This window comes from Oncorhynchus gorbuscha, linkage group LG05, assembly GCF_021184085.1.
Source record: "Oncorhynchus gorbuscha isolate QuinsamMale2020 ecotype Even-year linkage group LG05, OgorEven_v1.0, whole genome shotgun sequence".
Taxonomy (NCBI): Eukaryota; Metazoa; Chordata; class Actinopteri; order Salmoniformes; family Salmonidae; genus Oncorhynchus; species Oncorhynchus gorbuscha.
In genome coordinates, this window is record NC_060177.1 from 69,852,411 (window position 1) to 69,865,840 (window position 13,430).

At 42.2% G+C, this 13,430-nt stretch overlaps 2 protein-coding genes across 6 annotated transcripts in view; one reads left to right on the plus strand and one right to left on the minus strand.

Annotated features, from left to right (window-relative positions):
- LOC124036425 (phosphatidylinositol 4-phosphate 5-kinase type-1 beta-like) overlaps window positions 1-2,749 on the plus strand; it is an 85,485-nt gene extending 82,736 nt beyond the window's left edge. For all 3 annotated transcript variants that reach the window (XM_046351001.1, XM_046351002.1, XM_046351003.1), the window contains one exon: window positions 1,742-2,749. In XM_046351001.1, the coding sequence (XP_046206957.1) occupies window positions 1,742-1,744 (3 nt within the window). In that variant the 3' untranslated portion in view covers window positions 1,745-2,749. The remainder of the gene's footprint in view (window positions 1-1,741) is intronic.
- Window positions 2,750-2,878: 129 nt separating this feature from the next.
- The window catches only part of LOC124036424 (ceramide transfer protein-like), a 42,502-nt gene continuing 31,950 nt past the window's right edge, over window positions 2,879-13,430 (minus strand). For all 3 annotated transcript variants that reach the window (XM_046350999.1, XM_046351000.1, XM_046350998.1), the window contains 10 exons: window positions 13,056-13,148; window positions 12,606-12,692; window positions 12,267-12,359; window positions 5,959-6,054; window positions 5,626-5,758; window positions 5,433-5,503; window positions 5,176-5,304; window positions 4,903-5,032; window positions 4,504-4,641; window positions 2,879-4,048 (listed from right to left, as the gene is read on the minus strand). In XM_046350999.1, coding sequence (XP_046206955.1) covers window positions 4,514-4,641; window positions 4,903-5,032; window positions 5,176-5,304; window positions 5,433-5,503; window positions 5,626-5,758; window positions 5,959-6,054; window positions 12,267-12,359; window positions 12,606-12,692; window positions 13,056-13,148 — 960 coding nt within the window. In that variant the 3' untranslated portion in view covers window positions 2,879-4,048; window positions 4,504-4,513. The remainder of the gene's footprint in view (window positions 4,049-4,503; window positions 4,642-4,902; window positions 5,033-5,175; window positions 5,305-5,432; window positions 5,504-5,625; window positions 5,759-5,958; window positions 6,055-12,266; window positions 12,360-12,605; window positions 12,693-13,055; window positions 13,149-13,430) is intronic.

A 13,430-nucleotide genomic window follows, 5' to 3' on the forward strand; every position in this document is an offset into this window, starting at 1 on the left:
AGGTCTAGTGTTTCTAGGATAATGGTGTTGATGTGAGCAATGACCAGCCTTTCAAAGCACTTCATGGCTACAGACGTGAGTGCTACAGATCAGTAGTTATTTAGGCAGTTTACCTTAGTGTTCTTGGAGTTTCTCCTGATTTATCTGAGCTGATTCAGATGATAAATCAGGCTTGGGCCAAATCAAGGAAAACTGACTCTGTAGTGGACTGGCAATCTTTCAGACAATTGAGAAACAGTTGTACTATCTCGATTTAAAAAAAGCTAAATCAAACTATTTTTTAAGCTCTATCTCTGACTCAGGTGGTGATCCTTCTACATTTTGGAAAACAGTAAATACCCTTAAGTGTTCATATTCCTGTTCTTCCCTGCCTAAGCAAGTTGTCTGACTCTGGCATCATAACTGAGAAGAATGGGATAAGTGATACTTTTAATCATGTTTTTATCTCTGCAGGCTTTTTATTTGAGAGAAACGGTGGTGTAGTTGACCCTGGTCAGTCAATCGACTGCTCTTCCCTCTGCCAGCCTCTAGCTGACTCGATGGTTAACCCGTCAACTTCTAGTGAATCTTTGTTTTCATTTAAACAATTTACTTCCTGTGATGTGCAAGATGCCTGGATTGATGGAAAAAAATCCACTGCGGCTAATATACTTGATCCATTGTTGCTGCAGCTCTCTGCCCCCCTGATTGCTGAATCATTAACCCATATGTTTAACCTGATGATTATATATCTGGTACTATCCCCAAAGTTTGGAAGGCGGCCCAGGTACTCCTCCTTAAATAAAGGTTAAATAAAAGGTGGTGACCTAAATAATTATCACCCTATTTCTAAACTTTCTTGCCAACTAAGATATTACAATCCTTGATTCATTCTCAGCTTTCTTTTTTATCTTTGAAATGTATGTACATCAGTCGGGTTTCAGACCAGGTCATAGCACCAGGTCCCTAGTTATAAATGTTGTGGTTAACTGTATGTATAAAAGGCAACATTGTGCTGCCCTTTTCATTGACCTGTCAAAGGCTTTCCATACTATTGATCACTCACTACTAATTAAGAGGCTTTCCTCAATTGGCCTCGACCAGGCTGCATGTAACTGGTTTAAAAATGACTTGACAGATATAACTCTGTGTATCTACTGATGGTGTTAAATCAGGTTTCCTGGATATTACGAAAGGGGTTGATTCTGGGTCCTGTAATTTCTACTGTTTCCATTAACAATATCAACTTGTCTGTAAGAAATTGGAACCTGCACTTGTACTGTATGCTGATGATACTGTTGTGTATGCTATCCCCTCCACGGTTGACCAGCCTCTACCTGAACTACAGTCTGCCTTCGTTGTATTACAGAAACAGTTTTTTGACCTGAAATTAGTACTATGTTGTTCTCTAGAGCACATACAAATAAGTCTGATTTAAGCATACAGAACATCAGAAAGTATTCAGACCCCTTGACTTTATCCATATATTTTTTTTACGTTGCAGCCTTATTCTAAAATGGATTGAATTGTTTTCCAATAATAATTCAGGGCTCATCTGTAAAAGACACCTTGGTCTCTATATGACTCCCTGATAAAATACAATCAAATAAATCATTTAAAATAAGTCCGCTATAAAGTGCACTACTTTTGACCAGGGGCCCACAGGGCTCTGACTAGCACACCCCTGTAGGAGCAGTTCTGTCAAATGGATATAATCACCTGTATTTATAGTATTTACTCACACTGCACTCTTTTGTTTCAGTGAAAGGGGAGGCTTACAGACTACTACGATTTTGTCAATCGTCTTGACAATCACTACACTCCATTGGACAGGGCTCCTTTGACTCCACCCCCAGCGCTGTTAAATCCACTCTGCCACTATTGCCAAACACAAAGGACTGGGATGCTCACACCTGATAGGCTGATGAACTAAAACAAGACACAAATGGAATTACATGTCAGACCTTACCAAGTGATGTTTGTTAGAGTGTGTCAGTGAAGTCCCTCATGGCATATATAGAAAATATACATTCATTTGAATGTTTTCATTTTCCTGCTGACCAGAAGTTATTACACTTTCTTCATAGTAGCTGGTTGGATAATGAACATTTAGTGACATCTTGGCAGAAGTGTAACAGTGACATGGAAAACACAAGGCCAATATGGATGAGCCTGGACTCATAATGCTGTTAAAAGAACGGATATTATATTAATTCTGAAACCACCAAGCCAAGGCCAAACTAAAGACTCATTGGCTGGTATGTTGAAGGTACCAAACCAACCAACACATTGCTATTCATTCCAATCAGACAGGATGAAAGGAGCAGTTTGAAGGCTGCTGTCGACCTGGTCAATCTTCTTGGATCTTCAGCTTCATTGAAGAGGATGGCGATATACACTCGCCCCTGTCAAAATGGCACTTTGGATGTTAGTTATGATTGTAATAACTATTTTTCCTTGACGAATGTTGGATTAGTGGAATATGTACCTACGTATGTCATAAGTACAATGGTAGATTTTTTTTGATGCACAGAAACTAATTTTATAGGGAGGGGTGTCAACTAAAGATTTCTCAGGATATCCTTTGATACTGAAGAACGAGTGTGTCCTCTTGTTAACTAACCAGTAGTTTGCTTCCATTTTAGACAGAATTCAGAATGTGTCAGATCTATGATTCCACCTGTCGGTTTTGATTATATATAGTTTGCTGAAGATAAATATTTTAATCACTGAATGTGAATAATACTATAAATAAAATGCGTTCCACTTGTTTCTTTCCCCCAAAACTCTTGAATATCAGTTGCAATCGATGCTTTGTTTAAAAAGAAAAACAGTACTCTCCATTTCCCTCATGTAGAAGACATCCTCACAACTGCAGAGATGTAAGTCTTAATTTCTGTAGTGTAACAATTTTAATTTACAGAACATTGCCCAAATGATAACACTTCAGACGTACAACAGAAATATACAAAGCGTGTCAATTCCTCAGACAAAATTAAAGGCTTAATGCATTCTTCAGCTGATGTCACTCCTCTGATCATCATGGCAATGTTGTTTCCCCATGGATTCTATGACCCCTCAAGCTGAGTGGAGGATTCTGACACAAATGAGGTAAGAAATCCTGTGAAATGCTGACCCCAGTGTAGCGTCTCTGGTCGTATGATACTGTAACAGACTTCTTCCAGGGCTCATCCTGGTATTTAAGGCATGACAGGTTAACGAGGGATGTGAAAAGAAATGGCCACCCCATCTCCTCAAAGACTGAAGCGAATGAAGAGGTCCATTTGAACACCCAATGACGTGGTAGGCTGTACATCAGCCATACAGCTAGCTGTATGTTACGGGGGGGGGGGGGCAGCAAACTCGACAGTGGATACCAACAATTGATACCTTAGTGTTTATGGGTCACATTCAACAAATGACATCCATCTATACCATACATTCAGTTCGTTGTCATAAAGGACACCTTACTTTGAAAACAGGCGAGTTATGTAGTTCTTCCAGTTTGCCAACATCCTTTACTTTCAATCCCTTAACATTACATACACTGGTAAACTAATGTCTCCGTACAATCCATTAGACTCCAGGGCAGGTGGTCACTAGGAGAGGACAAGACAAAGGCTAGCCAAACTCACACTGCTCTGTCTTTTTGTAGTCAAATTAGCAGCATGAAAACAATCAGTGGTTAATGCAAACAACGTATAATTGGAAATGTACAAAACAATTTACAAAAAGCAAAGAAGTGGTTGAATTGATTCAAAATATTGCCATAGAAATTCTTGAATTTATATACATATCCATATGGACAGTTTGACGATGTTTGGTTGTTTTTGTGTCTCAGGTGGCTAGCAACTACTGGTAGAATAAAGCCCTAAACCAGTTTCTAGTAATTTGATACAGATATTTCATCATGGGTAATATAGTTTGGAGACATTCTGGTAGACGGATTAATGGGTAATATAGTTTGGAGATATTCTGGTAGACGGATTAATGGGTAATGTAGTCTGTGGGAGCCCCTTGAATGATCGTAAATGTAGCCATGTCTCTTCAGGATTAAATGTGTTCCCGCCTGAGAGAAAAGGAGATGGAAAGTTACCAAAAACTCATATGGCACACAATGATCCTCAACATTGACCTGATTTAACAACTGTACTTGTGTGGTAGAGTGTAATTCAATATTTGTCTATATAGATGTCTTTAGGCTTGATCCAGCAATGCTGTATGGAGGCTGTGACCCAATTGCAGAGCCTCCAGAGGCCAAATCGAGCTCCGTACAGCGATGTTGTGCACTTCCCAATGTATGTAACAATGCGGAAGGCTCCGTATAGCTCCACATTGACATGATTGTGTGATGGTAGGTCCTGTATAAACAAACTCACTTCCTTGACAACAGATCTGCGAAGCGCAAGAAGTATGAATGCCCTGACTTCTACAGAGGCCGTATCGCAGTACACGCTGTACGGCCATTGCATATGCAGATCGACCATGCAGAGCCTTTTAGAGTGGGTTTGAGTTCGCTGCTACCTGTAGAGGTTTAAAAGAGGATGGGTTTCCCACTGGTCTTCTCCTGGACGTAGCCGGTGAAGCGTTTGAGGAACTTGGGGTACTCCCTCTTGGCCACAGCTCTGAGGACTGAGGCTGGGGCCCAGCCTCCAGGATTCACTAGGGAAAAACAACCACTCAGTCACTATATATCACATGGTGTGATAAAATCACTATACCAAACCATTAATCAACATTTAACTTCCATTATCCACCCACATAAAGCAGTTTGTATTTGTACATGGTCCAATAGGGAACATAGAAGAAAACAGGAGAAAAAAAAAACTGACATGTAGGTGGATAAACTTGACCAGGCTCATATGACAACCATGAAGTCCTCACCTAGTGGGGACCTGAAAGAACTTGGGTTGCTGTACTCACCGTTGGCCACGTAGGTGATCTTACAGAGGATGTTGTCCCTGCTGATCTCTTTGTTGCCCTCTGGAGGGCTCACAAGGGTCTGGCAGATCATGGCCACGTTGATTTTTGCACGGACACACCGGTTGGTGGGCTACAGAAAGAAAGGGAATGGATGAGAAGGTAAGAGAGCAGTAGCCATTCATCCCCTTCCAATTCAACATTGATCGCTAGCTCTATGCCATCATATATTAAGTGCATGTATGGCAATAAGTCCTTTGTGTCTGTGGAACTCACCTGGGCGTTGTTATGATCCACAGAGAAGTTGCAGACCAGCCACGTGTCTGGGTCACTCTCATTGGTTGCCAGAATCTTCCTGATAGCGGATAGGTAGAGAACGTCCCTCTGAGAGGCGGGCCATACTCTCTGAAACACAACCATTGGCTGGCAGTCAAACATGACCAGTCTTTAGACAACCCACATGTACAAGAGCCTGACACACTAGGGTGAGCCTGACACACTAGGGTGAGCCTGAACTCCAGAGGTATGATTACCTTGTGTGTCTGGTAGACTATAACAGCATTGTCTGAGAGCGTCTCCACCACGTTGAAGTTTTCAATAGTGGCTGGAAGAGAAACAGACCAAGACTAGACAAATCAACAACAATTCAAGACATTGATTGTGTGCAAAGTAACCAAATAAAATGATGACTCTAGTCTAAAAAGAATCTGATGACGATAGACTCACTCTCCCAGTCGTTGCGCACGTCCGTGTCCCAGAAGTAGTGGCACAACTCATGTCCTGTCACACCCTTCACTGCATGGGTGGCCTTCAGAGGGTCCAGGACGATGCCGTTCTCCTCCACCTCTCTCCTGTACACCTGAGATAGCAAACAGTCACATGCATTAGCCATTATAGACCCATATTGGACCCATAAACACTGCACTGTTTACAGTGTGAGTGAGCAGAGCGGAGCATGTTAAACTCATCACTGTAGGTATAGTATTCTATACTAGGCATGCAGGGGACAGTGTGTCTACTGTAGTATCTAGTTATGGTCGTCTATATCCTCATCTTCACCTTCATCTCACCCTCCTCCACCACCAGCTGCCAGTTGGCGTCTCCACCCATGTCCTGCAGGGAGTATGTCATGTGATTCTGGACCACCTCCTCCACCTGACACAGACACATCACATGTAGCAGGGCGTTGAGTCACTGTATTTTACTGTAACAGTCTGTACTACAGGCTGTTATTAGGAGACAGAGCATAACTGTCAAGGAGAAAGACCAAACTATCCCCTAACCCGGACGACGCTGGGCCAATTGTACGGCGCCCAATAGGTCTCCCGGGCACGGCCGGCCGCGACAGAGCCTGGACTCGAACCAGGATCTCTAGAGGCACAACTAGCACTGCGATGCCGTTCCTTAGACCACTGGCGAGGCCCCTATAGACCTTTGACGAAAATTCTAGAACTTTTGATTATTGAATCTCGGCCCCTGACTTTTTGTTTTGATTGTAGAGAGCGCCATCAAGTTATAGCCAGTGGTTGTAGTAAGCTCCACTTCCCGCCATTGTAAATAAGAATTTGTTCTTACCAGACTTACCTAGTTAAAGGTTAAATAAAAAATAAAATTCCTCTATCCCAAATGTGTAATTCGCACTCCAACCTGTGAAAGTCAGCAACAAAGCGTTCAGTCTGCCGGAAAGCTAAAACAAGAAGAAAAAGTTTAGCTAGCTAGCTACTAGGGGTGGGTAGCTAAGGGTCGAGTGCGGTGTTGTTTTTTCCAAACAGGACAACGTGCGTTGATCACTGCAATGAAGGTCTGGCTACATTTGACTTTTCACTCAGTGTCTTACGGCCTAGCAATAGCGGTCTATTCTGTTAAACGCTGTCCATGCCACCCAAAAAGCCAACTTTGTGCAACAGGAAAATACATCTGTAGCTAGCTAGCCAGTAACTAGTTAGTTCTCAACTAACTAGCTAATTGGCTTGGGCAGTATGCCATATATAACATATGAAATAGCCAGGACGGTTTTTCAATACCATTGAAACAATTTCCCACAAAATTGCCCTTGAGCAAAGCACTTAACCCCCCACAATTGCTCTTCACCCAGGGGTGCTACAATGCAGGGTGTTGGGAAAAGCAGAAGGTACATTTCCCGTTATAAGCAATGGACAATAAAGTATCTATTCCCTCCATGTTATTGTCACAAGATGACTCTGCACATCTCTACACCTCTGTTGTCTCAATTGCACCACTGTTCAAGCAGTCCATGTATTGTACGATACTGCCATTATTGTATGTACGGCTACTATTTAATTGTGCTTTGTAAACTATCCTGTATATTCAGAACAAATAAACAGAGTTTCTTACTATGCCTACCTAAATATTTGACACTGTGAAGGACTAAATGTCTATTACCTACTTTTGAGTATTATTGTGAATGAGTTGTGCATTACCCCGGCCAAACCTTTCCCTAACCCGGACGACGCTGAGCCAACACGTAGCTTAGTCAGTGTATGGGACTTCTCCATACACTAAGTTACACGTAGCTTAGTCAGTGTATGGGACTTCTCCATACACTAAGTTACACGTAGCTTAGTCAGTGTATGAGACTTCTCCATACACTAAGTTACACGTAGCTTAGTCAGTGTATGGGACTTCTCCATACACTAAGTTACACGTAGCTTAGTCAGTGTATGGGACTTCTCCATACACTAAGTTACTTAGTCAGTGTATGGGACTTCTCCATACACTAAGTTACACGCAGCTTAGTCAGTGTATGGGACTTCTCCATACACTAAGTTACACGTAGCTTAGTCAGTGTATGGGACTTCTCCATACACTAAGTTACACGTAGCTTAGTCAGTGTATGGGACTTCTCCATACACTAAGTTACACGTAGTCAGTGTATGGGACTTCTCCATACACTAAGTTACACGTAGCTTAGTCAGTGTATGGGACTTCTCCATACACTAAGTTACACGTAGCTTAGTCAGTGTATGGGACTTCTCCATACACTAAAGTAGTCAGTGTATGGGACTTCTCCATACACTAAGTTACACGTAGCTTAGTCAGTGTATGGGACTTCTCCATACACTAAGTTACACGTAGCTTAGTCAGTGTATGGGACTTCTCCATACACTAAGCTACATGTAAAACCGTTTCAGTCTTTACAAGTAGACTTCGTTTACTTTTTTAAATATTTTATTTACATGTTGAGTTCTCTGGAGCAGCTAGCTAGCAGGATGTATAGTGGGGCCGCGCATTCTAAATTAGTTTGTTTACGTTCCAAAAAAGGTCTATATTTAAATCTACATCATTTTGTTGTTGCATAGTTTTATTTAATTATTGTATCTAAGCTGCCTTGTAGCTCAGCTTGCCTAACTGTGTGCATTGATAAATTCAACTCCTAATGATTTTGCAAGTGGAATGTTGTTGAAAATGGATCCATTCAGGGCAGCTCTGGACAGTGTAAAGACTGGTTTCGGAGGGAGGGAAGGAAGGGAACACGAGTGCATCAGAAAGAGATGGAACGACACAATGGGTATAGGACAGGTCATCAGACAGTGTGGAAGAAGGTAAACACAGTCAAGATCAATGTATGTATTACAGTTCCTAGTCATTCACATGTAGTCAGTCTCAGCCAGTAGAGTGCAGTGTAATGTGCATTCCCAGGAGGCAGGTGGCGCTCTGTTCAACACATACGGTACCTGCATGCTGAATCTGTGAACATTGAGGCACTGACAAGCACAGCGGAGAACAGGGAAAAGTAGCTATGCAGCAGAGGGGGAGGAGGGGAGAAAGAGTGTGTGTGTGTGTGGGGGGGGGGGGGGGATAGGAATGAGGGGGGAGGTAGGAGGAGAGAGGACAAACAGAGAGAGAAAGAGAAATAACAGGTGAGTGAAAGAGGGGAAAGGTAGAGAAACATCCAGGGAATGAGACCAGGCATGCCACCACACATGAAAGACTAGCAGAGAGAGATTACCGCCCTTCACTACATGAAAGGGATTACGCAAATCAAACAGACTAAATCATTACGAGAGATCACTAACTCAATAAAATCTTTGAAATTGTTGCATGTAGCGTTTATACTGTTTTTTTCTCAGTAGTTCAGTTGTCATCCATAATTATCGGTTATACAATAATTGACAGCTCTACCTACACACACACGTAAATATGACTGTCACCGATATATACAGCACATGCCATAGTCAGCATGTATCAAAACTCCAAGAGGAGTTCAGTTGTTATGGTTTGTCTCTAAAATCCTTTCCTCTCACTATGAAGCTGTTTCACTGTAACAATCCTGCCAGTACTATTGGAGCCTTCTGATCTCATCTGTAGGCTACATAAGAGAGACACCTGAGATCATGTGTGTGTATGTATGTTGGTTTGGGACTCTCCAACATGGGTATTCTTGCTAATCTACTTGCTCTCTTGCGTGCGTGTGTCTCTGCTCTCCTGACAGGTTGTTTTATGGTGGTGTTTTTATGTTCACATAAGGAAATCAGTCAATTGAAATAATTTAGGCCCTAATCTATGGATTTCACATGACTGGGAATAAAGAATATATCTGTTGGTCACAGATCATTTTTTTAAAAGTTAGGGCCGTGGATCGGGAAAACCAGTGACCACCATTTGCCTCATGCAGCACGGCAGATCTCCTTTGCATAGAGTTGATCAGGCCGTTGATTTTGGCCTGTGGAATGTTGTCCCACTCCTCTTCAATGGCTCTTCAATGGCTGTGCGAAGTTACTGGATATTGGCGGAAAGTGGAACACGCTGTCGTACACATCGATCCAGAGCATCCCAAACATGCTCAATGGGTGACATGTCTGTATGAGTATGCCGCCATGGACACAGTGTTCACAACGTTGACGCCAGCAAACCGCTCACCCACACAATGCCATACAAGCTGTCTGCCATCTGCCCGGTACAGTTGAAACTGGATTCATCCCTGAAGAGTACACTTCTCCAGCATGCCAGTGGCCATCGAAGGTGAGCATTTGTCCACGGAAGTCGGTTACGGCGCCGAACTGCAGTCAGGTCAAGACCCTGGTGAAGACGATGTCAGCATGCCAATTGCACGCTTCCTCAAAACTTGAGAAATCTGTAGCAAAACTGTGACAAAACTGCACATTTTAAAATGGCCGTTTATTGCCCCCAGCACCTGTGTAATGATCATGCTGTTTAATCAGCTTCTTGATATGCCACAGCTGTCCAGTGGCTGGATTATCTTGGTAAAGGAGAAATTCTCACTAACTAGTAGGCAAGTCAGTTAAGAACAAATACTAATTTACAATGATGGTCGAAGCTGGCTAATTTGTGGTCACAGCCGGATTTGATACAGCCCGGATTCGAACCAGGGACAGTTGTGACGCCTCTTGAACTGAGATGCAGGGTCTTAGACCACTGCGCCACAACGGGAGCCCATGAAACCTTCATGTTGCATTTGTATTTTTGTTCAGTATACATTCATTTCAGGAGAAGGGGTGATTCAACTTTATCTAAGTAGATATAGGTTCACCCAACAGCAGTCTATTTTTACATGAAGTGAGTAAAGTTGATAATCATTTTACGAGCAGAATACCAGTCAGGAGGAGAAAACTCATTTCCAAAAGTTAAGTGGTCAAAACCATTTGTTATTAAGACAAGGGGGGTTACCAAAACTGTTGTATTCATTATGTAGTAGGTCATTTTCAAATAGGCAAAAAATATATATAATATCAACAATCTACAATAATAATAATAACAATTATGAAAATAACTGGCCATTTACAGTGCATTGGGAAAGTATTCAGACACCTTGACTTTCCTAGTTACAACCTTATTCTAACATTAATTAAATAAAACATTTCTCAATCTACACACAATACCCCCTAATGACAAAGCAAAAACAGTTAATTAAAAAAATGTAGCAAAAAAAAATATTTGCATAAGTATTCAGACTATTTGTTATGAGACTCGAAATTGAGCTCAGGTGCATCCTGTTTCCATTGATCATCCATGAGGTGTTTCTACATCTTGATTGGAGTCCATCTGTGGTCAATTCAATTGATTGGACATGATTTGGAAAGGCACACACCTGTCTATATAAGGTCCCACATTTGACCGTGCATGTCAGAGCAAAAACCAAGCCATGAGGTCGAAGGAATTGTCCGTAGAACTCAAAGACAGGATTGTGTTGAGGCACAGATCCCCAAGAACAGACTGACCTCCATCAATCTTAAATGTAAGAAGTTTGGAACCACTAAGACTCTTCCTAGAGCTGGCCGCTCAGCCAAACTGAGCAATCGGGGAAGAAGGGCATTGGTCAGGGAGGTGACCTCGAACCCGATGGTCACTCTGACAGAGCTCCAGAGTTCCTCTGTGGAGATGGGAGAACCTCCCAGGACAACCACCTCTGAAGCATTCCACCATATCAGGCCTTTATGGTAGAGGGGCCAGACGGAAGCCACTCTTCAGTAAAAGGCACATGACAGCCCATGAAAAACAAGAGTCTCCGGTCTGATGAGGCAAAGATTTAACTCTTTGGCCTGAATGCCAAGTGTCACATCTGGAGGACACCTGGCACCATCCCTAGGGTGAAGCATGGTGATGGCAGCATCATGCTGTGGGGATGTTTTTCAGAGACAGGGACTGGGAGAATAGTCAGGATCGAGGGAAAGATAAAACAATAAACGAAGCAAAGGACAAAGAGATCCTTGATGAAAAACTGCTCCAGAGCACTCAGGACCTCAGACTGGGCCGAAGGTTCACCTTCTAACAGGACAACGAACCTAAGCATACAGCCAAGACAACGCAGGAGTGGCTTCAGGACAAGTCTCTGAATGTCCTTGAGTGGCCCAGCCAGAGCCCGGACTTGACCCCGATCGAACATCTCTAGAGACCTGAAAATAGCTGTGCAGCGACGCTCCCTATCCAACCTGACAGAGCTTGAGAGGATCTGCAGAGAAGAATGGGAGTAACTCCACAAATACAGGTGTGCCAAGCTTGTAGCATCATACCCAAGAAGACTTGAGGCAGTAATCGCTGCCAAAGGTGCTTCAACAAAGTACTGAGTAAAGGGTCTGAATACTTATGTAAATGTAATATTTTTTTAAATATCTAAAAACCTGTTTTTGCTTTGTCATTGAGGTATTGTGTGTAGATTGATAAGGGGAAAAAACTATTTAATCAATTTTAGAATAAGGTTGTAACAATTTTGAAAAAGTCAAGGGAATACTTTGAATGCACTGTACATCCATCAAATTGATTTATAAAGCCCTTTTTTACATCAGCCGATGTTACAAAGTGCTGTTCAGAAACCCAGCCTAGATAAATGACTATTATTTGTTACCCAAATTTTAATAATCGTCACAACCCTATGTTTGTGTGTGTACCTGTTCGGCGAAGCGGTGGGTTCCGATGGTGGAGTATGTGTCTCCAGGAGGGACTGGGGTCAGTCTGGGTTTCCTCACCTTGTCTGACTGACACTGAGAATGTACACACAACACCACAGACAACTCTAATTATTCTCACAATACTCTCTCATAATACACTCAGTTGTGTAATCCCAAAACGATCACACCTGTAGGTCTAATATCTAGATTCTAGATCTGAAAGGAAAGGACATGTTCTCTTTTTTATGCAAGGAAGGAAAATCCGCCACACAGACGTTTCAAATCTATACAGAATGCCAGCAGGTGGGAACTAGTGAGCAGAGTAAAATAGTAACGTACCTGCTCCTCTATCTTGTCTTGTCTGTCCAGGGCAGCTTCCACCGCATCAAAGAACTCATCCTCCTTTATGAGGCTATTAGGACCCTCCTGTAGAAACAACACCATGACAAGGTACAACTCATTATGACAGATGTACTGTTTCCAGGATGTACAAACTAGTAGCCAAATCAATGTCATGCAACAGGAATCAATGTCCCACAATCTGATTGGTATATACCCACTATGACTAATACAATGGCATAACCATGAGCTATAATGTCATTTTTATAGTATCTATACTTATAAGCAAGTGGAAATAAATATTTAGCATTCTTGTCTCATCTCACTTCCTGAGTCATTACTAAGTCAGATACCTATGATAACTCATGTGGATTGGTTCCAGTATTCATTGTCACTACAGGTGGAAGTGTCAGGACAGTTTTGGCAGTTTGAAAGGTTTGGAACTCTTACCTCGTAGTCGGGGCCTCCATAGTGAGATTTCTTCTTCAGTTCACTCAAGGCCGACTTGTAGGCATCCTCCACCCTTCTCCTCTTCTCCAGCTCCTGAACACACAGTCAATGGGTCAACTGGAAGGAATATTGTTCATGAAGAGGCTATACGCTTGTGGTAAGATAAATCGCCATCTCAAATCTAACTCTCAAAGTGTTGCAACAGTATACTGGAAACACGGTACAAAAACGTCATGATACTTTTTCGAATATCATGGTACCGTTTCATATTATGCTACCATATTTTTCAGCCATACCAATCTAAAATAACCTTCTGGATCCTGTTATAAAACATTACGTCTTCAAATAAAATTAAGATATTCAGTTGAATTTAGG